The 24,108-nt window shown below is 39.7% G+C and overlaps 1 protein-coding gene across 1 annotated transcript in view; it reads right to left on the reverse strand.

Moving 5' to 3' along the window:
- TENM1 (teneurin transmembrane protein 1) overlaps positions 1-24,108 on the reverse strand; it is a 761,012-nt gene that overhangs the window by 35,779 nt on the left and 701,125 nt on the right. Inside the window, 3 exon segments of the mRNA XM_032701921.1 lie at positions 11,094-11,248; positions 20,386-20,618; positions 24,045-24,065. Of these exon segments, the coding sequence (XP_032557812.1) occupies positions 11,094-11,248; positions 20,386-20,618; positions 24,045-24,065 (409 nt within the window).

The raw sequence follows: 24,108 nt of genomic DNA on the forward strand, positions 1-24,108 counted from the left end.
CAGGCACTCTGCTTTAAATTTCTGTCAGCTCAGGGCTTTGGTTACTGCTGTGATGCATATTTGAATATGCATTGTCAGACTGTGCCAGGAAAGCTTACAAGGATAATGTTTAGGACTAATGTTTTTTCAAGCAAAATTCAAGACACATCACTCAACTCAAAAATGTATCTCAAGCCTGGGATAAACTTGGATGTAAAAGGAGAGGCATTTTCTTGCCTTCCAAACAGGCTCTAGAAAAAAGATTGTAAAAGAGCACCTGAAATTAGTTTTTAACAGGTTCCTAATGAGAACAACAAATAGTTTTTGATTTTCAGTAGCTGAGCTCTAGATCTAGAAAGGCAAAGAAAGGCTCCAGGCCCAGAAGCCAAAAGGCTCCACAGAAGTGCTAGGTAGGCTCTGAGAAAAAGCTCAACAAGGCTTCCAAACCACCCCAGGAGAAAAATCTAGTGATTCTTTAGCTGTGCTCCAGAAGCTATGGATCCCCTTGCTCCAAAAGCTGTATATCTAGAAAGGCCCCATACATACTAAAGTGCTACAAGCCTTCAGAAAGACCCTTGACATCTCTAGCAAAGTACTAAATATCTGGATCACAGGCTCAGGAATTTCTACACCTAAAAAGCAACAGGAATTTCTAGAGACCACTAGGTCTAGAAATGTTCTTTTAAAATATCTTCTTTTCTTCATTCCTTCAACCCACAGACAAAGAGACTGAAGGAAATAATATAAATCCTTCTGGCTGGCTGGGAGCATACAAAAATCATTTCACAATGAAATTAGTTCCTCAGGAGTAGACTACTTATACAAGTTTCAACTATTTGACCTCTTCTGATTCCCCAAATTTTTGGCATACCTTGAGCCACCCAACAGACTTACGGTAGCAATAGCAAAAATCACATTGGTTTTGTTGTCACTATTGATATAGACACTGGATTATAACTCTGAACCGGTGAGAAAAATAGAAGAAAAAAGAAATACATATGGATGGAGGACCTAAAGGGTTTTACATCATATCATGACTTTCCCTGGTTCTCACCAGAGACAACTACATGCTGTTCAGTTTCCTATTTTGCTTTAAGCAGTTGATTGAATGGCTATTGAGTGATGTTCAGACATTTATGATTTTCCTGCAATGTGACCTACATTGCTAAACTTCATAAATTTATTCTCCAAGGCAGTGTATCATTTTGCATGCCACACTCATCCCAAAGGAAGCTATCAGCAGGAGATGAGGCCCAGTTTGTAAGAGCTGAATGTCCTTCAGACATTTTTAACTAATTTGTTTGTAAATGTGTTATTGTCAGAGTAACATACTGCATAAAATGGTGCTCTCTATCATTCTGTTTGCAGCTCTCTGTGGCCTAAACTCCATAATGCACAGCTCTAAGCATACTCTCTGTGTGGCACGCTACAAATGGGCACAACCCATTTCTGTCTTGACATTTGCAATTTTTTTTCCTCCACTGACACAGTGTCTTTCATTATTTTTTTCCTTAGCACAAAAAAAGGACAGAAAAGATGCTGCAGCAAACATGGTATCATGGAGAGAGGAAATCAGGCAATCTTAGCTGTCACTGCCCACGCTGCAGCTCCTGCCACGGTACTATCTGTGATTGTCACAGCTTATGTTGGTTTAACTTCAGCAGCTTGTAAGTACAACTCAGAGCAAACCTGGTCCTAATAATAATAATGGAGATATCACTAATAGCTCCACAGCAACCCTTCTTGGTACTAAAAACTTTTCAGTCTTTGTTTACAACCAGCTTTGAGACTCAAGAAGTACCCAGACAGCAAGAGAACAACACCATACAGAGCTCCCTCATGCTCCTGAGTCCTGCTCTTTGTAAGCTGTTACTCTGGTGTTGTTTTGACAAGATCTGCCTACTTTCAGGTTCCTCTGAGCAACTGGACCACTTTGCAGGCCTGAAGTATGGCTGTGCTGCCTCTTTTGACCCTGTCTCCACCAGTTATTGAGGTGCAATGCTTTCAGTTGTGCAACCTTACCCACACTTTCTTCTAAAGTTTGCAAATGCAGCAAGTTGCAGCTACATAAAATTACAATGTCCTGATGACAGAATTAAATGCCTATATTGTTTTTTCACTTACACTGGTTCTATGCCTCTATTTCTGTAAGCTTTTTCCTGATCTTTGCTGTTGTGAAGAGAGACCAGTAGTCCAAAGACCAGCTCTCACTCCTCTAAGACGTAGGACAATCTTCCTTTGACCTAGTCAGTGCAACAATTTCTGTCCCACCAGTGTGTGACATCTCTGCAGAATGGACACCACCATCTCTGGTGCCTGCAGGCCTCAAACCCGCCTTGTACTCAAACTCCAGACTTGTGACAACCCATTTGGTTGTTGCTCCCCTGCCTCACTCCCTAAGAAAGAAATGCTGTGCAACGTTTCTAAATGGCCAAACCAGAATACAATCTGAAAGGCTTGGAACAGAAGCAGTAAAGACAGCTCCACATAGAGTTCAATTATTATTATTCACTTCATAACACAAAAAACCTGTTACTTCTGTGGGAGGTCCTTCACCCCATAAATCTGAGAGGAGCTGCTTGGTGCAAGGAGAGCAACATGCACACAGTACCAGCCCTGATGATTTTAAAAAACATGGCTAATGTAGGAATTGCCTCCAGAAAGAACAGAAAATAGCTGTTTCTGAAATCACAGGCAGACCTTGTTAGTGGATGTGGATGAACAACTGGATTAGAACAAAAGGAGGGGCACTGCCTGCTTGGCTTTCCTTTGCATGCTCCTGCCAAGACCTACATTCCCTGCTCAGCAGACCTGGGGTTTGGACTTCAGGATGTCAGGGACCAGCTTTCACTACCTGATTACTTATGGTAGCTCTGCAGTATATGGAGAAACCACACACACCTATCCATATACAGACATAGTTACATTTGCATATATTGGTATAGAATATGCATTAATATATTCTTCATGCTTACATTTTGTCCACTATGTCTTCTCAACAGATGAAAAAATCAGATGTAGTAACCAATATATCTTGACCCATTGCAGACTCCCACCAGTCTGGCAAAGCTGTATGGAACATTTTCAGCAGTGCAATTCAGCACAGTAGATGCAGCTTCTACCAAAAATAACTGATCCACTCAATTCCATCGTACTGAAACCATATTTAAATGAGACAGATAATCAAAGGCCACTTGCACATAAGGAATAAAAAGTGGAGAATTGAGACAAGTTGGTTGCTTGTGAAAGACTGACAGAAGAGTACAAAATAAGGCAGGCTTCTCATCTGAGAACCCATTCCCCATGGAGCTGAGAGGGGGTCAGGAGTTTGAGGAGCTCGGCAGTGTGCTGGGCCTTGGCCATGCATGGTTGGTGGGTGAGTTGGAGGAAGTCTGGGGGTGGCAAGGCAGCTTGGATGAGTTGGAATTAGTGGGTGGACACGTGCAGGGGCTTTGTGTGTGTGCAGGCAGCATTTGGTGAGTGTGAAGTTTCTTTTAGTCAGGAGGATGTGCCTGAGAGCAACTGGAGAGCAGCTCCAAGTAGCTGAGCTGCTACCTTCTTGCCAGCCACCCACTTTTTACAGAAGTTTCTTCCTTCTTGAGATTTCTTGTTAGAAACAAATGTTTGAAAAAAGCATTTAAATCTGGCTCTGTGTAGCAAGAGAAAAGTCATGAGCAGAGGTCTGTCAGGTCTCCTTCACTTCCCCATCCAGTGTCTAACACTGCCTCAAAATCAAAGAAAAAGATGCAATCGCTGGAAGAGTTGATTAAAATGTATGCAGTCTTTTACTCACTAGTAATGCATTATTTATGGCAGATAATTGAAATAAATTGCTGTTTTGCAGGTGCCCAATACAAAAAGAGCACTTGGGCTTTAAGGACGAAATTGCAGTGTGACTTCATTGCATACTATCTCATGTCTATGACTAATATTTCAAATTCAGTGATAGAATAATTTGATTTGAATATAAATTAGCTGTACTGAAACCACCTTGCTTTCTGTTCGATATTCTAAAAATCACATTATATACCTACAAGTTTGATTCATGAGCTCTCATAGACTTTTTTCCACTGAGGTCCTAATCCTATGAACCTCTTTTCTCTCAGCTCTTGTTGAAAAGAGGCTATTTAGCTGCTCCTCTACCCCTGGGAAAAGATTATTTTACCTTATACCCGAAGATCCTTTTTCAAAAAGGCTTTTCGTTTGGTTTTGGATGCTAGTGACTGCATATGCCATTATGGCTGGAATTATTTTGTACATTAAGGTTTCCAAAGAGTAACACTTAATTAATTGGAGGGAGGATTCATTTTTGAAAAGGTTTGAAAATGCCTCAGTAAAGTCCTGTTCTGGCTTATTTTTCAGAAGTACATACTTTCCCATGGGATACAGTTGCTCCTTGCTACACACTCGCCTCTCACTACCCTTTCAATTAAGCTTGGAGAAGTCCTGGTTCCACTGAAGTCAGTGGCAAAACAGTTGCTGACTTTGCTGGGGCCATGACTTTCACTCTAGTTAGCTTCTCTGGTACTCTAGCAAAGCTGGAGAAGAAAGAACATGAAATTAAGCAGTAGAGTAAAAGGAACCAGAGAACAAGACGACTTTATACTGGAAAAAAATAACAGCTTTTGTGAGCTCCTTCATGCAGCAAAACCCAGAAAAAACTAATAAAGTTCTCTTCTAAAAAGAAAAAAGCTCTGAAAATCTTCTGTAAAGGAAGACCACAAATATAAAAATATAAAGGTCTATAAATTGTCATTTCTGCTTTGTGTGCTTTTTGTTCAGCAATTTCACAAATACATTTAAACGTGATTCTGCAAAGCACTGAAAAACAGTTCAGTGATTTGGAATATTTATGCTGACTTAATTACACATAATTAGAAGAGCATATTAAAAGACACACACAGGTAGAGGATTAAAGGGAAAGGAAGAGCAGGAGTAGCTTTTCAATACCTTGCTACAGTGAAAACAAAGTCGCTCCTTTTTGATGGCAGCTCTCTAACACAATTAAAATGTTATGCATCTACTGCTAAATAAATGTCTTTTGTGCTTTCTGTCTTTACAAGAATGCAGTTTATACAGCCGGGTATGTAGAGAAACATCTAAAGGGACAGTGTGATTTCTGACCTGCGAGGCTAATTAAATAATCAGCTTCATGTAATCCTACAGTTGCTCTGCAATATTCTATTCTCAACCTGGCTTAAAAGAAATTCAGCCTAGAATCAATTTGGTCTTTGTGCTGGCAGCTCACTCCTCCTCTTCTCACCTGGTCATCAGATCATATTTTTGTCTTTCACATTTCTTTTCCTTCTTCCAAATGTACCCAGTGAAAGTTCTGTTCAGGCTGTTCTTGCTCTGATGAGCAGACCCTCATTGCTGCTTTCAAGTGAGGTCACCATGTCCTGGGAGCTTTTTGTTCTGCTCAAAAGGCTTCCACAATGCCACTGAAGCATATTGTGCCTGTGCAGATGCTGGTGGGGAGTGCCTGCAGCACTTGTGACTGCGGGAGCAATGTCAGCGTTTGCATTTTTGAGATATATTCTACATTTTCAAGCAATTCTGCTCATCTCTACTCCTGCTTTCCAGCAGTCTGTCTCTCACTTCACTAGGTCATCAACAGCATTACTTATTGCCCTCTCCCCCCTTCTCCATCATTCAAAGCAGGTTGTCCAGGACACAGCATTCTTGCCACGCTTGGGTCGCCTTTAAACCCTGTTCTGGAAATCTGCCTTTTAATTTGACCTGTGCAAGCAAATCGCCTACGTAAGTAACACTGTCACATTTTTACAAGGGAGCAAAACATTTTGCAGTGTCACTGAAGTTTATGCGAAGCAACACAATATAGATGGTTCCCTCACGTGGAGAATTGCTGAACAAAGGCTGATGAAGTGCAAATGTCAAGAAAAAGTCTTCAAACCAGACCTTTCATTTTGGAACACAGCAGTGACAGTTATTAACACCATCAATCAGGTTGGAGCTATTGTTTTGGCACAGACTCGTGCCTAGTGGGACTGACATAAGCTCGAGAACAAGGCCATGGTTACAGGCAAAGAAAAAGCTCTTGGGATTCATTTTCTGTTGACTTGCAAATGTTTGGTCTCTGTATTTGCAGTGACTGCGCTCAAGATTGGTTTAAACAGCTCCCAAACACAAAGTGCAACCACTCGCACAGATATAAATGACTTATGGTTCAGAGTGGTGGAAATTCAGCCCACATATTTCTCATGGGAGGAAAGACACAGGATGAAATTGCAAGGTGGTAGAAGTATCTGCTAATTCTCTCTTCAGCTTTCACCATAGCAGTGGAGGCAGAACAGCAAAGCTTATCACTCAAGATGAGCTGTAGTGTTTTTACTTTCACACAAAACCTCCCACAACGTCAATATAACTTCCAAGAACACTGGATCTGATGAAGTCTGGTTTCCTAAGGACTTCCATTGCATGGCTGACTGACTTGGGAGTTTAATAAGATCCAACATGAAATGAAGCTTTTCCTGTCAATGGGGCATTTATTACATCCTGAGTGGACTCTCTGGAGTTTAATAAAAGAAAGCTTATGCTGTAATATTTCCTTTTGAAAGGGCACTTTAGGTCTCTGTCCTCCAACTGGATTAATATTTTTTATGGAACGTGTAGGAATTTAATTGTTCTGGAGGCTGCGTTTCTCTACAAATTTGTTTGAAATTGGCCCAAGCTTTTGATGATTTTGATTTATTGTGAGGAAAAGAACACTGACAGACAGACAGACACACCAACACAACGTGCTCTCATGTGCTATCAATAAACAGGGTAAAAAATATCTGTATACCCCAGGGATATGCAAACACTCAGAGAGTGTGTACATGTGAGAAAAAAAGCAACCTAGAGAGGCCTCTAATCTAGACCAGCATCCAGCCCAAAGCCACCAGGCAGTGAAACAAAGTGATGAACCCCTCTCTTTGGCTTTCTCTCCCCATCCCAGTCCTTTCCCTTCACACTCCTGTTGTGACTCATGGCCAGGAGCCCCTATCACAGGTCCTGCTGCAGCCAGCCCAGTGCTGGGGCAGGTTTGGAAAGGAGTTGGCAGCCCAGAAGTCCAAAAAGGCAGTGGGAGCATTTTAGCTCAAAGCTGGTTTAGAGTACCTACAACAGCCTTCTTACCGCAAGGTATGGGAAGGTAGGAGATGTAGCCAGTAAATCTGTTCTCTCCATTTGGGCTTCAGTCTGACAGAAGGACATACTCAGTAGTCTGTACCACTGGGAGAATAGTCAGCTCAGTCCACGGGGCCTTCAGCTCAGATGCAAAAGTATAAGGTTCAAAATGGGCTTATTATTAATTTAATTAACCTACAACAAAAAAATCTTCCAAAGAACACATGAAGAACAGGAGTCAGACCTAGAGGAATGTGAGGATGGAGCAGCAGGGGCATTCATCTGAAAAGTCTGGCATTCTGGGTGGTGCAGATTAGTGTGGTGAAAAAAAATCACGAAACAAATGAAGACCAACACCGTTTTTTGATATCCCTGAAAAATGTTTTGCCTTTACAGTTTAGCTTTTGTCCATGTTCTACTATTTAGGGATTCAGAGGCAGCATTTTCAAAAAATATGATCAGTTCTATCAGAATGAGATACTGGAATAACTAATTTTAATGTAGGTGTCTGCTAAGATCTGGGTGCCAACGGTGAGTGTTAAGTACATACATATAGATATTCATCAACATAGCTCTGAAGAGCCACTTTCTTTAGATTTGCTCCTTATCAACTAATCAAAATGATCTATGCTGAGAAGAAAAGTCATCCAAGTTTTATACATGCCAAAACAGTACTGAGAATGCTGGCATACCATATAAACACCTCAACTGAATGCCCTTTTCCTTCTAAATTCAGATTAACATCCCCCCAGTGCAGTATGAGATCAAAGTAATTAATCAGAGCTTGGTGGGTTATTTGCCACAACATGTAATCTTTTCAGCCCCAGCTGTCCTTCCCTTCCCCGGTTATGAATTCAGAATATTATGCTTAAGAAGGAGAAGGTGGTGAATAACAAACACAGAATGATTAATAAGAAGTAATACCATGAAAACTGATATTGGAATAAATGATTAAACCCTTTCATAATCAACTCATTTATTAAAGTGAATGCCTTTAAGTGAAAGCTTGTCATTTATGGTGGTGTTGCAATGGACTCTATGTGTTTACTCCAAGAGTATATTTTTGTACTTCAGTAAATTAAGAAATACTGATTTTGGGCAAGTTGTTGATTTTATTGTCAGAACAAATTTAGCTTTGAGAAATGATTTTATTAACCTATTTCATAATTCCCTATAAACACACAATTTGTGAGCAACCCACATTCTCTTGATTTAAATGTCATTTGTAACTTAGCCAGAAAGTAATTTAAGTGGAGATGGGCCAAATTCATTTTTCATTTATGTTTATGCCATTCTGGAATAAACTCAGTAGTCTTGCAAGGATATACAATTGTTTCTGACTAAGTGAAAATATCATTCCCTTATTTTCACTGATATAATTCCAGATTAACATGCTTGACTTCAAGGGGATGTGATTATTTCATAGGGTTTCTGGTTATCAGCAACAATTGTGGAATAAGATGACGGGCAAATATGACACAGTTACTTTTCAGAATGTGCATTCTTGGCATTTATTTTATGTCTATGATTTACTGTGTATGTGAAGAACCTCAAAGGTATGGATTTTATGAAAAATTGCAATGAATAGGTTTACTTAAACCCTCACAAAACAAATCCTACAAACAAGAAATGCTTCCAAAATCTCTGTGTTGCAGATTGTTCACAATATGACTTCACTCACCAGTGAGTAATTACACAAAAAATTATACATTCTCACTATCCTTAGAAAATGAGACTGCCCACTTTTTAGGGATGTATTTATATGTCATAATTTATAATGTTTTTTAGAATATTTACTGTACACATTGACAATTCAACTGAAGATTATCTCAATCTACATTGAGATATTGGGAAATCTTGATTTCCCAGAATGCTGAAACAATTGCAAAATTTTAAGAAATGTGCAGCAATATTTTCCTGTAGGTGCTACAGCATGGAAACACCTGGAGTGCTCATGGAAAATAAATGTTTATTTCTGCTTCTATGAAAAGAAGGCCCTTCCCCAGCTGAGTGCTGATGTCCCAAGAGCAATATGAAGAATAATTGCCTCTATAACATGCTTTTTCTTATCTATGCAGAAGCCTATCCTCCATGGCATTGGAACTATATTGTTGAGTGAGGTAAACTAAACCTGTTTCTGTCAAGTAGCCAACCTACCAAGAAATAGGCTTTTAGAGCTATTTAAATCTACTTACAAATTTAGCATATTTGATTTCAACCCAAAACGTTTACCTTTTTAATTTAATTTTAATTAAAAAAATAAATACTTTTATTTCTGTACTTGTCAGACCCCCTGCTGAAACTCATTTGCTACGGGGTATTTGCATTTTTCAAAAGGAAATGAAAAATATCAAACCTTACCATTTCAGATTCAGTGAGAGGTTTTTCTACCGAGCAAAATCAGCAAAAAAATTTGAACACGAATACACAGCACACATTATGTGGCCAATAAAGTGATTATTTGTACAGCCCGAGACCGCGGATCAGAAGGAGAAGGCAGGGATCAGGCACTGCACCTGGTGCCCTTCCCTGCACCTCAGAGGTATCTAATGTGGTTATGGGTGCCCCAGGCAGTTGTTATATGTACCCAAGAAGCAAGGCAATGTGCTTCAGGCAGCTTGGAGTTCCATGAAGCCTCGCTCCTGCCAGCTGGTGTGTGGCAGTGGAGCGGGAGCCCTGCTGGCTGTAGGGTCTTGCTCATCCCCTGCAGGACTGGCTGGCCTGCAAGGAGAGCTGCCAGAGCAGAAGCCAAGGTGCCCAGAAGCTGTATGATCTTAAGGCAATTACCAGGCTAGTTTATGCTTGGGTTTAACACAACTAAGCCAGTTGACCCTGTTCTGCTTTACATGGAATAATGATGCATCTACTGGACTCCAGACAAAGGCCTGTCTATCCCAGATCTGGGAACAGGGAGGCTGAGGTTCCCCTCCCCACATTTGCAAACACACAGGGAGCAGTGACATGTGAAATTGAACACAGACACATTTTTCTGTTTTGATTCTAGCAATAAAATCCCCGTGTACTTTTGTAACAGCAGCATTAGACCCCATCATTTCATCCTGTGAAATTTGACCCCACATTCTTCATGTATGTGAATGCAAGGCCACGGTCACCTGCTACTTAGAAACGAGCAACAAGCTCTTACCATTGTTATGTACTGTATTTTAACCATGATTTTCCAGTTGTGAAGGACGGAGGAAAGGGCAGGGAGAAAATGAAATGCAAAATTAACCCGATCCTGGTTATTAGCTTACATAGTCCATAATATTTCAGTATGTCACTTGAATGCCTAAAGATTTTTTTCAAGTACAGCTTGAAAAAGCTGATTAATTCAAGTATTTCTTGGCAAAGGCCAAGCCCTTCCTTGTGTTGTCTATAAGCCTGGCTCACTGACTAGTCAAGAGTACCATTTATGTTTCTCCACGATTATCCGTATTTCTTTTTTAGCATAAACAAGAGATGTGATAAGCGTCTTTTAGTCCTATTTCTTTTACCGTGCTCTTGACACAAGAACTGAAAAGCATTTTGAGAAATGTATTGACATGCAGTAGCTTCACCACAATACTGAAGTGGTGTAATTACTCACTGTAATGCTCCTTCACGACTTAGACTTAGATGTAAACAGAAAATGTATTTTTTTTTTTTACTAGTTCAAGCAGATCAGCGTGAATGCTGGACTATGTGAATGCACTTACACTTCTGAATATCTTCTTAGAAGACCTATCTCAGAGTAGCAAGAAATGTTCTAATGCAGTTTGTACTCTTTACTTACACGATATCTCCTGGGAAAAAAATCAAGTGCAGTTTTGCATTTATAAGATACACCTTAAAACAATTATGTGAATGGAACATCTACTCCATACTGTGCAGTTCAGAATTGCCTGACCCATCCAACATATTTGATATACGATCCTGGTACAAGAAAAGAAGTTATCTGTCTCCACAATGTGTATAAAAGTGACAACACATGAAAACCAGGTGCCTACCTGAGTGATGTCCATTCCAGAGTCACAGCTCAATGGCTGGGTTGATGTGAGGCCGTTCGAACCTATTATTGTTGTGATCACACCATTCTCATCAATTTTCCGTATCATAGTACCATCAACAAAGTAAATAAATCCGTGCTTATCTACAGTGATACCTGGAAGAATAGGAAGGGTAAAAAATAGTGTTAGTACTAGCATTATCATGATTAAAAAGTACGAGCTTAAAATGTTTCCTCTCCTCTTAGACTCTGAAAATCTGATTCAAAGAGTACGACTTCCCCCTCCCTTCCATTACTATTTGAAGCTTATACAAACTGTGTATAAGATCATAACCATTTATCAGGCTGGTTTTGACTTAAAGGGGAAGATATGAGGATGAAACAAAAAAAAACCAGCTTTGCTTGTAATGTAATTATACATACATAGAATGAGGCTGTTCAATAACTCCACATCTGTCATAAAGTGGGTAAGACTAGCTTTTCTAAAAACTTATTTTACAGTTCATTTTTCTCCATTTTCATTTCACTTTCTTAATTGTCATGCAGAGCCAATAGTTTTAATTACTGCACTGTCTGAACGATCAGAGTATCTCAGCAAGGAAGAAGCACCCACAGAAAGCAAAAGAGACTTCTGTCCTGCTATGGGCTATACATACAAATGCTTCAAACCAGGTTGTGCTCAGCAGGCAGAAGGAACCCTGTGCTGCAGAATGTATTGCAGTGCAGTGCTGCCCAAGACAATGGTCATGTACTGGAACCAGGCTCATGACAACTGTGGCCATCAGCAGGAGCTGGAGCAGTTCTCCCACTCCTCCCTCTGCAATAGCTCTTGCACTGCTGCACTGCACAGGAGGGCTGGACCTGAAACAAATGTGGGGGCTATGCATGGGAAGGTCCTCTGTATTTCAGTGGGGAAACAGGTATAGCCATGTCACAGCCTTGTTCTGTCTCTGCCTAAGAGCTCCCCTGCAGTTCTTCCTGCATTCAATTTGAACTGTAGGTAAGATCTTTCTTCCCTCAAATATTGAAAATATAACCAGAAGAGCAATTCTATTCATGTTAGGTTTGTGAAATCCTTTCTACCAAAACCGCTCAATTTCTTGCTTTAAACTACTTCATAATTTCCCATTTAAAGTTGCATAACTTTGCAATTATAGCAGCTGCTGTGCACAGCCAAGCTATTTTAATAATGAATTTATGTTCTGCTACACAGAAATGAAAAGCAGAGGACTTGAACAGATGGTTTGGACAGTGGCTTATATGGTTCTTGATTTCTGTCCCCTGCATTTAGGACAACTGAAGGCTGCATGTACTCTGAGTTTACAAAACACTTGTCTGCACGCCAGTTTAGGATCTCACACAGCAATTCCACATGCCATTAAAAGAGAAGAAAAACCCAAACTGAATTTCCTTACCTATCAACCCTGTTTTCTTATACTTAATTTAATATTTTTTTTAATATATAGGAGCAGTTGTTGCTGGGGAAAAGGAAGATTAAGCAGTTTGGGGGGCAGGGACAGGACCAGGAAGCCCTGATGCAGAATATGCATCTCCCATGGGGCTGGGAAAAGCAGGGGACAGTGTCCCCAGGCCCTTAAATAAATCTTTACCTGGCAGCTGGAAATGCCTGGGGATGTTTGAGTTGCATACACAACTGAGTGTAATACACTTTCTCTTACAGTGTTAACACCCAGGGGCAGGCCCCCAAGACAAATTGCCCATGACTGGTTCTGAGGTGCCTCTTCACCACAGGTGATGTTCAGGCACCTTGCAAAGGTCTGAGGGTATGATCACAAAGTTCTAAGGGTATCATCACATAAAAAATCCAAAAGCCACAGCAGTTAACTTTAGTATCTAGCACTCCCTGCTCCCTACTATCTATCAACACAGTGTTGGGAGTAGAAATTAATTCTTTTAATTGGCAGTTCAATGTATCCATCTGGCTGTGAACTGCCACTAGAAGAGGGGTATTTACCATCCTGACACCTCATCCATCCAGGACAAAAGCTGCCCGTGGACTGCTGAAGTGCCCAAGGTATAGGACTAGGCTACATCTCTTCCTTATGCAAGATAGCTGATGACTGAACTATCTGGTTCTCCAGGACATATGTCACTTGGGGAACTGAAACCACCTGGTGGGGGCTGCATGGGTTGGCTGGGGAAATCTGGGAGGTTATAAAAAGGTTAAAGGAAGAGCTGACAATCTTAGTGCCTGACTCCCTGCCAGCCTGCGAGCTCATAGATCGTGACTCCTTGATTCTGGCTCCCTCAGAGGATCTTCAGTCTTTAATTAAAAAGTAACAGTGCTTTTGGAATTCCAGAACAACTGACAAGCTCCTGGCTGTCATCTGCTTCTGAGAAGTCCAAACCTGAAAGGCTGAAGGTTTGAAGGTGAACTGAGGTAAAGGGTGTGTCTGAGCAGCAAAGGGGTTTGTTCTGGTGTCCAGGGGATGACCTCTGTGTTCCAGTTTCGGGAAGGAATGGTCCTTTGTACCTCTGTTTTTACCTAGTTCATGCTAAAGAAATGTTGCAATGAAGAGAACTGTGCACACAAAAGGCTGGAATTAGCTGGAACTGTGCACACAGTGCTGGAGCCAAGGGCACCTCCTGCTGCTCCTGTTGGGATGCTCAGAGTTTCCCATTCCTGCCTGGGCTCCATCCTGCCCTGAGCAGCTTTATGCTGTAAACCTGAAGTATGCCAAGTGATTGACAGTAAATGGAAAAGTTGCTAGGAAATTCTTCTAGGGTGTTTTCTTTAGGGATGTGTGAAGGTTGAAAACAAAGGTCTCTTCAGTCCCAGCCTCCTCCTACTTTCTTGAGAAGAAAAAGCCATGCTGGGCTGCTGCGGCAGGGAGGGTGTGAGGAGCAAGGACCACTGTATGTGACTGCTGTGGTGCTGGGCATGTTTCAGCCTCACTGATATTGCATCATGTAGTGATGATATTAGATGGGATTTGATTTGCTTCCCAGTGCAGTTCTCAGGCTGAAATGAGAAACCTGATGTGGGTGGAAAGGGCAGCACATGTGCTGTGTCTGAGCCTGCCGTTGCGGAGGGGAGGTGCTGCGCGGTAAGCGAGGAGCTGTGCTTCTCTGCTGGATCACATCCATGCCACGGATAACACAAGGCCAGGATCTCTCACTAGGGCAAGCGCATCTTCTGTTTTGCGCAATTTCCCTGAGAACAGATGGCTGTGTTGGCTGCAAACCATTCATTATATAAAAATCAGAAATTATGCTGCAATGAAATAAAGCTACTCATCTGTGTGGCTGAATGGATTTCAAACACTGACTATATAAGAAAACCAAAGATCTTTTAATGTTACTAGAGTCCATGTTGCTCTCCAGCCATTGTAGAAAAGCAATTAACTACAAGGGAAGCACATATGCCAGTGTGATGGCATAAAACAAAGCCATGCCTTCAGTATTTGCACTAAATTCCTGGTATTTCCTAATAAGCCAGTTTCTTCAAGTACCAGTGTATAGATGTTCAACAACAACCTACTGCTTCCAGAGCTTATGACTCTATAGTAAAACAACAGGACTTTACCCACTCGAAAAATTCTTATTTAGGTTTTGTTGACAAATACCCTACATAAGGCATCCATTGGAAATCCAAATACAGATTTCTGGCTAAACTGTCCCAATTTATTCATTAGAGTTGGATTCATTAATGCTTCTGTCACATCTTGCATGATGCTTCACATAATCTGTACCCCAAGAGCTTATTTTTAATCCTTTTCTGACGTACAGTGTAACGCTGAATTAAATCACACACAGCACCGCAATTGTGCTTTAATCACCAAGGAACCGGGGGAGGAAACATGCACATGCTGAGGGTAATGAATTGCACTGAGTGCAAGTAGGAACACTGCTCACTCCACAAGTGAGTAAAAAGGGTAATTTTTAGGTACCTTTTTTTTTTTTCCGCACAGAGAAGGAGATGTATTGGGCTCTCAGTTTGATTCTGGTTTTTTTTAAGGAACCGTAGCACTAAACTTGATGCCCAACTGACGATGCCTTTGGGCAGTAAAGTGGCCTATTGCACAAATGACAGACTTACCCTGCTTGCATATAGATTCCTCATTAAACACTGATGTCTGGGTAAGGACAAAATAAATTTGTGCCAGGATTTAGCCTTGTTGTTTGACTCAGAGCTGAGCACCAATCTCGCTTTCTGAGTAACATGCTTGTCCTGAAGGACTGTTTTTAGTCATGTTTAGTCACTGGGACCGTCCTACATAGGAGAAGATTGTGTATCTGAATGTAAACCAGTAGCTCTTATGAAGATCTATCTCCAGCGAATTTACATGCAGACATCTTAAAAAAATATTCATAATACTCAGAGGTCTTTTAACCAGTACTATTTGAATTCTGTAAACTAACATTAAAAATTAACTACTGCTAGTGCAGTCACACATGGCTACTAAGCACTATCACTAGAAAGACTCTGCAGAAAGTTTTGCTTTAAATGTTTTCTCCAAAAAATAGTACTTAGGAGATGGGCTGGGTACACCCATGATAAACACAGAAGGCTGACTATAACCTCTTCTGTTATATGCTCTCTTTTGGCTAAAGGGTTATTTCCCTTGACAGCTCTGCCTTAGTGCACACATGTACACCATCATAAATGCAAATAGCACCTAGAAACCAAACTGGTTGCTTTTTGTGTAATTCTCAGAGGTATAAATTCAAAATACATACGAACTTTCAGTCTAGAAATTTTGGCATTTCAGCATCAGTGGAGCTAAGTTTATAGTGTTAAAATATGGATTAAAAGCAATACAGTAAATTCCACATTAAGATATTTTCTTTGCTTTTTTTTCCACCCCACATCATATTCTACATCTGCATTCTAAAAGAATCTTTTTGGGAACAATTCCTTTTCAAATACATCAATGAAGAGCAGCCTGAACTATCTATTGCCCACTTCTGGAAATTATACTTTACATTTTTTGCTCAGCTAAAAAATTGCAAGTGAGCATTCTATATTGAAAACTTCTAACTAAACTTCTGAAGAATTTGTAAAACAGCACCTAAAACTACTGCTGAGGATGGATAAAAGAGAATGCCACCTTCTGCTGAAGAACAACTGTATTTAGAAGGAACTTGTGATTCTCATAAAAGTTTTAATAGGAAGAAGTGAATCAAATTGGTTAATTACCATTTTATGGTGGTAAAAGGGCAAATTACATGCCATCCATTTCCAAACTTCTAAATGTCTTTGGTGCTTTTAATTAAAGCTGCCATCTAGAAACTAAAGCAATTTTATGCAATTAGTTATTTATAGGTTACCATAATACACCACTCAAAATATGATTCAAATGATTTGCAGTCTCTTGCCTTGTGATCTTTGTCATCTTTACTTCATTACTGTCTCAGTACTAGCTGCAAAATATTCAGTAGTTCTTTGTCAGCTGGAACACGGTACTTGCACTTGAGCATTGTTCTCTTTAGATGCAGAACAGTAGATTTGGAGCAAACAGCATTTTTAACTACTGACAGCAAATGGAAATGTTCAGCTTCCAGCCTGAGACATGATGATTGGGGTCATGCTTACTGTTGACATGGGAGAGCAGAAAAGTGAATAACTAATGAATTCAGAGGAAGGTTGGATAAAATTTAGGAAAGCTTGCTGTCCAAAAAGTTTACAATGTTCTACAAGATTGCCAGACTTTGGAAATCATAGGTAGCTCAGACTACTACAGAGAAACATAAGGAATAAATTTTGCTGAATTAAAATGGCACAAGATTATTTTTTTGCTGATTCTACGATGCGTATATGACAATGACTTGAGGCTGCAAATCACCTTGTGTTGTCTACTTCTAACTTTATGTATCGCTAATGAAACGTCTCACTCCATTTTACTTCCCTTATTGAATTCTATGGAAGGGTTGAAAAGGTCTTAGAAATTTACAGAATAGTAAAGATTGGTTATTACCTTTGAAAAAGGTGGGTTTGTTTACACAAAAGACTAGATTAGAAATTTTGTGTGCATCCTACTGAAGGTAAGAGGAATTCTCCAGCTGAGCAGGAGCAGTCCTAAACAGTCTACTGCCATTTGACAAATCTAAAGGTCTAATCTGAGCAGTTGTTCTTTCAGATTTTTTTTACTTTAGAAAGCATTGCAGAGGATGGTGAGCAACAAGACTGATTATTTCAGGATGTGAGATCCTGGGGTGAGCATATCCTCAAACCCATGATTTTTTTAAAGTAATATTTCCTTAGTGAAGTAATTGCAAGCAAAACAAATAAAACTACACTGCAGAACCAATATTTTAATTAACTTTTCATTTGTGTTGCTATCTCATGGCCACGGCTCTGAGTGAAAGAGTTCTTTGCTACAGGTGTGTATAAAGTAGTTTTATGCTGGGATTTGGAAGTTTCTCCAACCTTTTATGTTTCCTTGGTGCTTGTTTTGAGGTCACTGCATCTGGAGTGAGGTCACTGCACTGCATTCAAGTACTCTGTACTCAGTGTGCAGTCTGTAATTTCTTGAGGCATTGACTACGCATGGTTTGCACAGACAGTGCGTGCATCTGTCTTCTACTTCTAGAGTCTGGTCTGGACCCAGGAGTCAAAAAGCAGACATTGCAGGGCTTTAAATGTTTAAATCTTTAGATTTAGTCCTCGGGCTTCCGAAAGCTGAAAATCACTTCTGATGTTCAGGGTGCAATCACTGGAGGGACTTGCTCTTTCCACAGTTACATAGTTTGCATTTCCACCACAGGTGTCCTGTGTGAATGCTCTGAGTTGGTCTCAAATCCAAGGTGACTGAAATCAGATGTTAATCAGACACTTTTCTTATTGTGTTGACTGGGAGACACTGTAGTTCAGCAAAAACGTGGTAACTTGATTGTCTCAGCCTCTCACTGCCTCTGTCAATTAAGCTTAGAAAGTCAAATCCATTTACACATCTAAAGCCCTCTGATATCAGAAGGGCATTGTAGGTAAGTGTTTAATGGTGTTGATTCAAGAACTGGCTTTGCAGCGCGAAGTACAACAACTCCCAGGTATTTCCATTCATTTTAGTGCTTCTTACTGCTCCAATACTCAATGACTAATCTAGTTAAAATCAGGACATTATTCCCTAGTGCCTTATCATAAATACTAATCAGATTGTTTAAATGATAGTGTTGGTGACTAGATGTACCATAAATATGTTTTATTAAAAAAATCCCCAAACCCACCAAACAGAATTCCACACCCCAAAATTAAAATCTGTTACTTGGTAAAGTTCAAGGGATTGGAATTCAGTCAATGATTAATATCTTGTGTAGTTACTTCTTCATTTTCAATATCTTCTTGTGTAATAAATGTGTTCAGCTTGTCACAGATCTTATTTTATACCTCCACCTTGTATCATTTCACATTCTACTTAAGTACTTGGTCATCTATTACATGACTCATTAGTCTGAGATCTCTACAGAATTACAGAAAGTTGCAGTAAAAATAATATATTGAAGTTCAAATTTCAACTACATCAGCCATGCATGTTTAAAAGCATCTTTCAAAGTCAGCTTAACATACAATAGTGCAAGATTAATGTTCACTAAGCCCCATCTCTAGTCCTTCTCAGAGAATTGGGAACAGACTGAACAAAGCTATGTGTGTTTGTTACCTGCAAAATAAAAGTTGTGGAAAGATCAAATCATAACTGATTAGTGTGACTTCATGATGTTTTCCTGTCTGGCATTTAATTCCTGGTCACTAGGTAAAGGCAGTCTTCCCAAATAGATAATGAGAGATAAAAGTTGATGAAAGACTTAAATCAATAAATAACAATCTAGGACTCTCCTCAAACCTCCCTGCAAGCCCAATGAAGCAGAAAAATAGGTACAAGTTCAGAAAAGTTAAAACACTGAACTTTCATTCAGAGAAATAAATAAGAAGTAGAATTTGAATTTCCATTTCTTAACGTACTTTTGAGGATATTACCAAACAGATTAAGTTTCACAAGTGTTACACAGTAGGTATTTCTTACCAATTTTGAAATGGATAAACTAAGACCTCTAGATAAGCCCTTATTCTGAGCCACAAGCAGCCAACAGCAAAAATCAGAGCACAACTTTTAAGATGTAACTAACTGAGGTCAGACAGCCACTAAATGGAGGTTTTTTTCAGATATTACCTTTCTACCAAGTAAGAGAGAAATTTATTTTTCATTTCTAATGGGAAAAAAAAGAATACTGAGGACAAAAATAAGAAGGCAAATGAAGTAAAAAAGCTATTTTTTTTTACTATTTTTAGAATTGATTCATTACATTAATTAGCTGCCTGAAGATTAACATTCATCTGTACTTACCTCACACTTACCTTCTATCATTAAAGACACGTTAAAGTCACTCTATAATTACAATGTGTCTCTTGCTAAGCCTTAAAACAGCATTATTTGCTTGTCTTAGAGGTATTTCTGCCTGGATATACATTCTAATTTCCTACTGATGTACAGGTCTCCTTTATTAGCTCACGAAAAATAATCAAACCCCTTCCCTAAGGCCAGTCACGAGGCGGGAGCAGTGTGCTGCGGGGGAAGCACGTTAACAGTCCACGCAGGGCTCTGCCTCGGGAGCTGCTGAGTACCCTTTGTTCCAGGGATTTCAGTGGGAGTTGAGGGTGATCAGCTGCTTTAGAGCATCAAATCCAGAGACTTTATCACAGTCCTAATGCACACCGCAAGGGGATTAATTGTGGCTTTGGTGGGGATTCAAGGCTTCACATGCATTTTGCCTGTGACAACACTGGATGTACTCCGACAGGATGGCTGCAGCAAAATGCTTATTTCATGTGCAGCAAGGGAGATGCTCATCTTTTTCAAAGTGTTGTAATAAGAGAGGACAAACTAGAGTGCCAAATAAACTTGATTTTGCTGGCTGTCTGATTTGAACAGCTCTGACTTAATGTGTATGAGTAAGCTCTGTTAACATTACAGGACTCACCTGAATGCATAAAATCTAAAAGATGGACTTTGAAACCATATAATTTGCTTAAGAGTTAGATATAATTAAATGCTGCCACCATGCAATCGAAAGGTTATGGAAGAGGAGTGTTGTCACAGAGGGAGGAGTATTCAGAGGATGCTAGCTGGAGCCTGCTGCCCATGCTGGTCCCTCATAAAGGACTGGCTGTATTATAGATGTGAGTGAGCTGTATGAAATTATTTGGCTTGCTAATAGTTGGTTAAATCATTGCCACAGACCCATTTTTGTACATCCAGTTGCATCTGAGTTCCTAAATAATAGAAAGAAATGACAGATGACTAACACTAAGTACTTCGCATATGGTCTTTTCTTACCTCTTGGGCTGTTGAGAGAGGCCTCAGACGCCTTTCCACCATCCCCACAGTGACTCTGGTCAAATGGAAGGCACTGATCACCTGTTCCTGCCACCACGTCTGCATTTTTGGCCAGATCCTTCGTTTCAGTGAGAGATTTTGCTTTATAGACCTTCCTGGTGTTGGTATCTGACAAGTAAAGGGATTCTGACACTGGATCGACGGCCAAGTAATATTTATGTGCAGGGCTTGTACTGAAACAGAAGAGAAGAGAATCACAGTCAGCTTGTTTTTCTTTTACATCTCTGTGGCAGCATAACAATTATATTATAATTATCTGAAGACATCTGCTCAATGATTTTAAGAGGACAAAGACATAAGTGAGAGCAGCTTTAACGTGGGTCATGCAAAGCCCCATTGCTGAGAAGGAAGGAGCTTGTCCTGGTTGCAGAGCCTGTCCAGCCAGCTATGGGGCAGTGAGCTGGTGCAGACTGGTACTAGGTGACTTTGTCCATAAGTACCAAGCCACTCAGGATAAAGCTAACTGGAGTGACTTCAGCTCAGTTATAATTATTACTATCAAAAGCAAGGTCATTTTTCAATATCTGATAAGTCCTAGTACTCTTGGCACTGAAAACAAATCTATGAGTTGCAGCAAAGTGAATCACAGACTGTTCTGCATGGGCACAAATGCCCACTCTTGGTTATTTTTATCCGTTTCTAAACCTTAGGAAATATGAAGGTGTGAAATATGTTGCCTTAATTCATGCCGACTGTATTGTCATGAGCAAGGCAGAAGGCCAAGTACTGTCAGTGCAACTAAGCATGAATTAATGCACCATAATTCATGCACTGTCAGTGCCTTATTGAGATTATAAAATGTTATATAAAAAATATTTACATATGTTAATTAAATGGTGGGGATCATAAATTCCAACCGGAGAACTGGGCTGCATCTTATTATCCAGTAAGACTTTTCATTTCTTTTTCAGTGCAAAGTTAATTTCCAGTTTGAGGAAATTGTCCAAGCACATGGCACACCATGCTGGTATCCTGAGCCTGCTGAGCCTGCAGTGGAGCCTAACTAAAAATCCAGATAGGAGGAGATCCTTTAAATCACACAGTTGGTTACTGAAATGGTGGGAGAGAGGTACAGGCTGAGCATTCAGGTGCTCAGACAGTATTTTCATCATTGCCATGTTTCTCTGAGGGGCAGATTTCTGACAAGTGGCTGGACTCTAGATGGGACTTTCCTGCTCTGTAGATTAAAAAGATCGGCAAAAATCCCTTTTTTGGATGAAAGAGATATTTTATTAACAGTGGTACAATTAAGTAACACTTAAGATTGGTGCAACAAAGTTGTGAAATGAGTTTCTCCTCTCAGCTTTGCAGTTCTGTTTGTGGTGGGTTTGACAATGCTTGGTGATATTCCTGCAGCTGGGGAACAGATGTGAAACCCAGTCCAAGGAACCACAGGGAATGAGAGGGCAGTGATATGATGAAAGATGAGTAAGAGGATGAGCTAAAAGCAATTAATGCCAAAGTATGTATCATCACTATAAAACTGTTTGTTGAAAATATGAAGAATCATTTGTGCTCTCTGGATTGAGGTCAGGAGAGACAAGCCAGTCAAAAGATGAAAATAAAACATTTCTATGAAAAAAGTTGCAAGGAGAATTCTAGATTTTAAATAAACATGTTGTTTAGTATGCAGAAACTGCAGAAAACCAGGGGTCACTATACACTCTCCATGTAGACACATTTTCTGTCATCCTTCTCATTACATTTAATAGACCAGCTGTTAGAAAACTCTTCATGTTTATGCTTAAAGCCTTGCATACTAAAATCTTTAAATTTAAAGAGCACGAGTAAAAAATGGAAGACAACAAAATACCTGTTATTTTTACAGAAGATTGTAATCAGATCTAAATCTGAGTTGATTTAATTTAGTCTATTAAAAACTATATGAAATAGACTAGGATTTACAATAAATCTTTTCAGAAGTAGTTATTACTATTCTGTACTAAATTTTTCCCTATAACCTCAAAGTCTAGTTTCTGTTTTTACAAGTTATTAAACAGCTTTGTTATATCTCATTAAAATGCTGGTGACAAGAAAAACAAAGAGGGTAAGTTGCTTTTAAACACTCACAAATAAGACCAGTGGCTCTCTCTGTTTACTGGTCTCCAAACTCCCCTCTTTTATGCAGTACTTTCTTTTACCTGGTAAAAAGAACACTTTTCCCCTGCTTGTCTGGAGACTAAAAGTCGTGTAGAGGCGCTGGATTTTGAAGCCTTTTCCTGCTTGGACTGTCATGAACCATCTTTCAGTTATTGCTTCTACATATTTCCTTGAGCATTCTAGAAATTTCTACCATGACTATGACCTTTACAGCCACACAGAATGCCATACAGTGAGACTGTCAAGTAATCCCCTATAACCTCAAAGATTACATTAACTACAAGTGATTTCCTCCAATTTTCCACAAATTTCACTTGGACAGAATAGTGACAGAGACAATTGGTACTGTAATTAATAGGGCTGGGGTACTTGAGTATTGTCACAACTTGATATAATTAAGGTTTAAGCTCATCTCAAGAAACTAGTACGAGTGAACAAGTATTTAAAAAAAAATCTACTTTACAAAAGAAACCTCTAAATGTAAAAGCTGAATCACGTTCTGAATGCATCATAGAGAAAATAAGTTCAATTTGCTCTTTAGATTCTGGTCAGTTTAAAGAAAATGGAAACAAAATAGAACCTTGCACTTACCAACTAGGAATTATTCTTTCTTTAAAGTTTTAATTGTAAAATATACGAGATGTGACATAATCTGGTAAATAATCTATAGCAAGCAATTCCAACCAGTACTCTCAGGCTGCAAACACACGCCACTTCCTACTATGCCATGAAGTTATCAGTTTACGTTGTACTGGTGCTGGATTATTTCTCTCATTTAATACTGGAATGCTAAGAAGTTTGTTTCTAAGGAGACAGAGTGCCTTGCTGTCTTCTTTCTAGCATGCAACATCACTTCTGCAGCTGGATTGTTGTAACCAACTCTCTCACCGTCTGTCACAGAAGCCTAATGGGCAACGCTTGTTCCTTTAACGAAATCCCTGCATTGCAATGCTAAAATGCCATCTGGAAAGGGAGAAAGCCACTTGCTTTGCCTTTAGCTGGAGCAGCAAGGACTGAGCTGTGACGCAGCATCCTCAGTTCTGGGCTCTGCTTTGCACACCCTGTAACTGGTAGATTTTAAAGCTCATAGTATCCTAGAACCACTAAAGTCCTCTTGTGTGTTTCTGAAGCCTTTTTAACTATTTCTTTGTTGCTAAAACTCCAGTTTCCCTGGATGGCTATATCTGTGATCATTCAAATACCATGTGAAATGAGTATGACAGCTATGAAATGCACTCCCAGTGTTCAGGTTTAAATCTCTCCATCTCTGCTTGGTGATCAGCAAACTGATTTTTATAGGGCGACTTCATTCCTTCAAAGCGAACCAATCAAACCTACAGTACTATAAACAAAGGTGAATTTGATTAACATTTGTATTTATTAACACTTATATTCATTAAATTTAGAGTGTTTCTCTATACACAGACTCCTAAAAGGACTTTTGTAAGACTGTTTCCTTGAACATGGTTCACATATCAGGCTGTCTGTGTTTTACTCACCTGTGTCTTGTGTCTCTATTCCTAGAAGGACAGATCGGTTCAGGTTTAAAAAGAAAGAAAAAAG

The sequence above is a fragment of the Chiroxiphia lanceolata genome, chromosome 14 (genome assembly GCF_009829145.1).
Source record: "Chiroxiphia lanceolata isolate bChiLan1 chromosome 14, bChiLan1.pri, whole genome shotgun sequence".
Taxonomy (NCBI): Eukaryota; Metazoa; Chordata; class Aves; order Passeriformes; family Pipridae; genus Chiroxiphia; species Chiroxiphia lanceolata.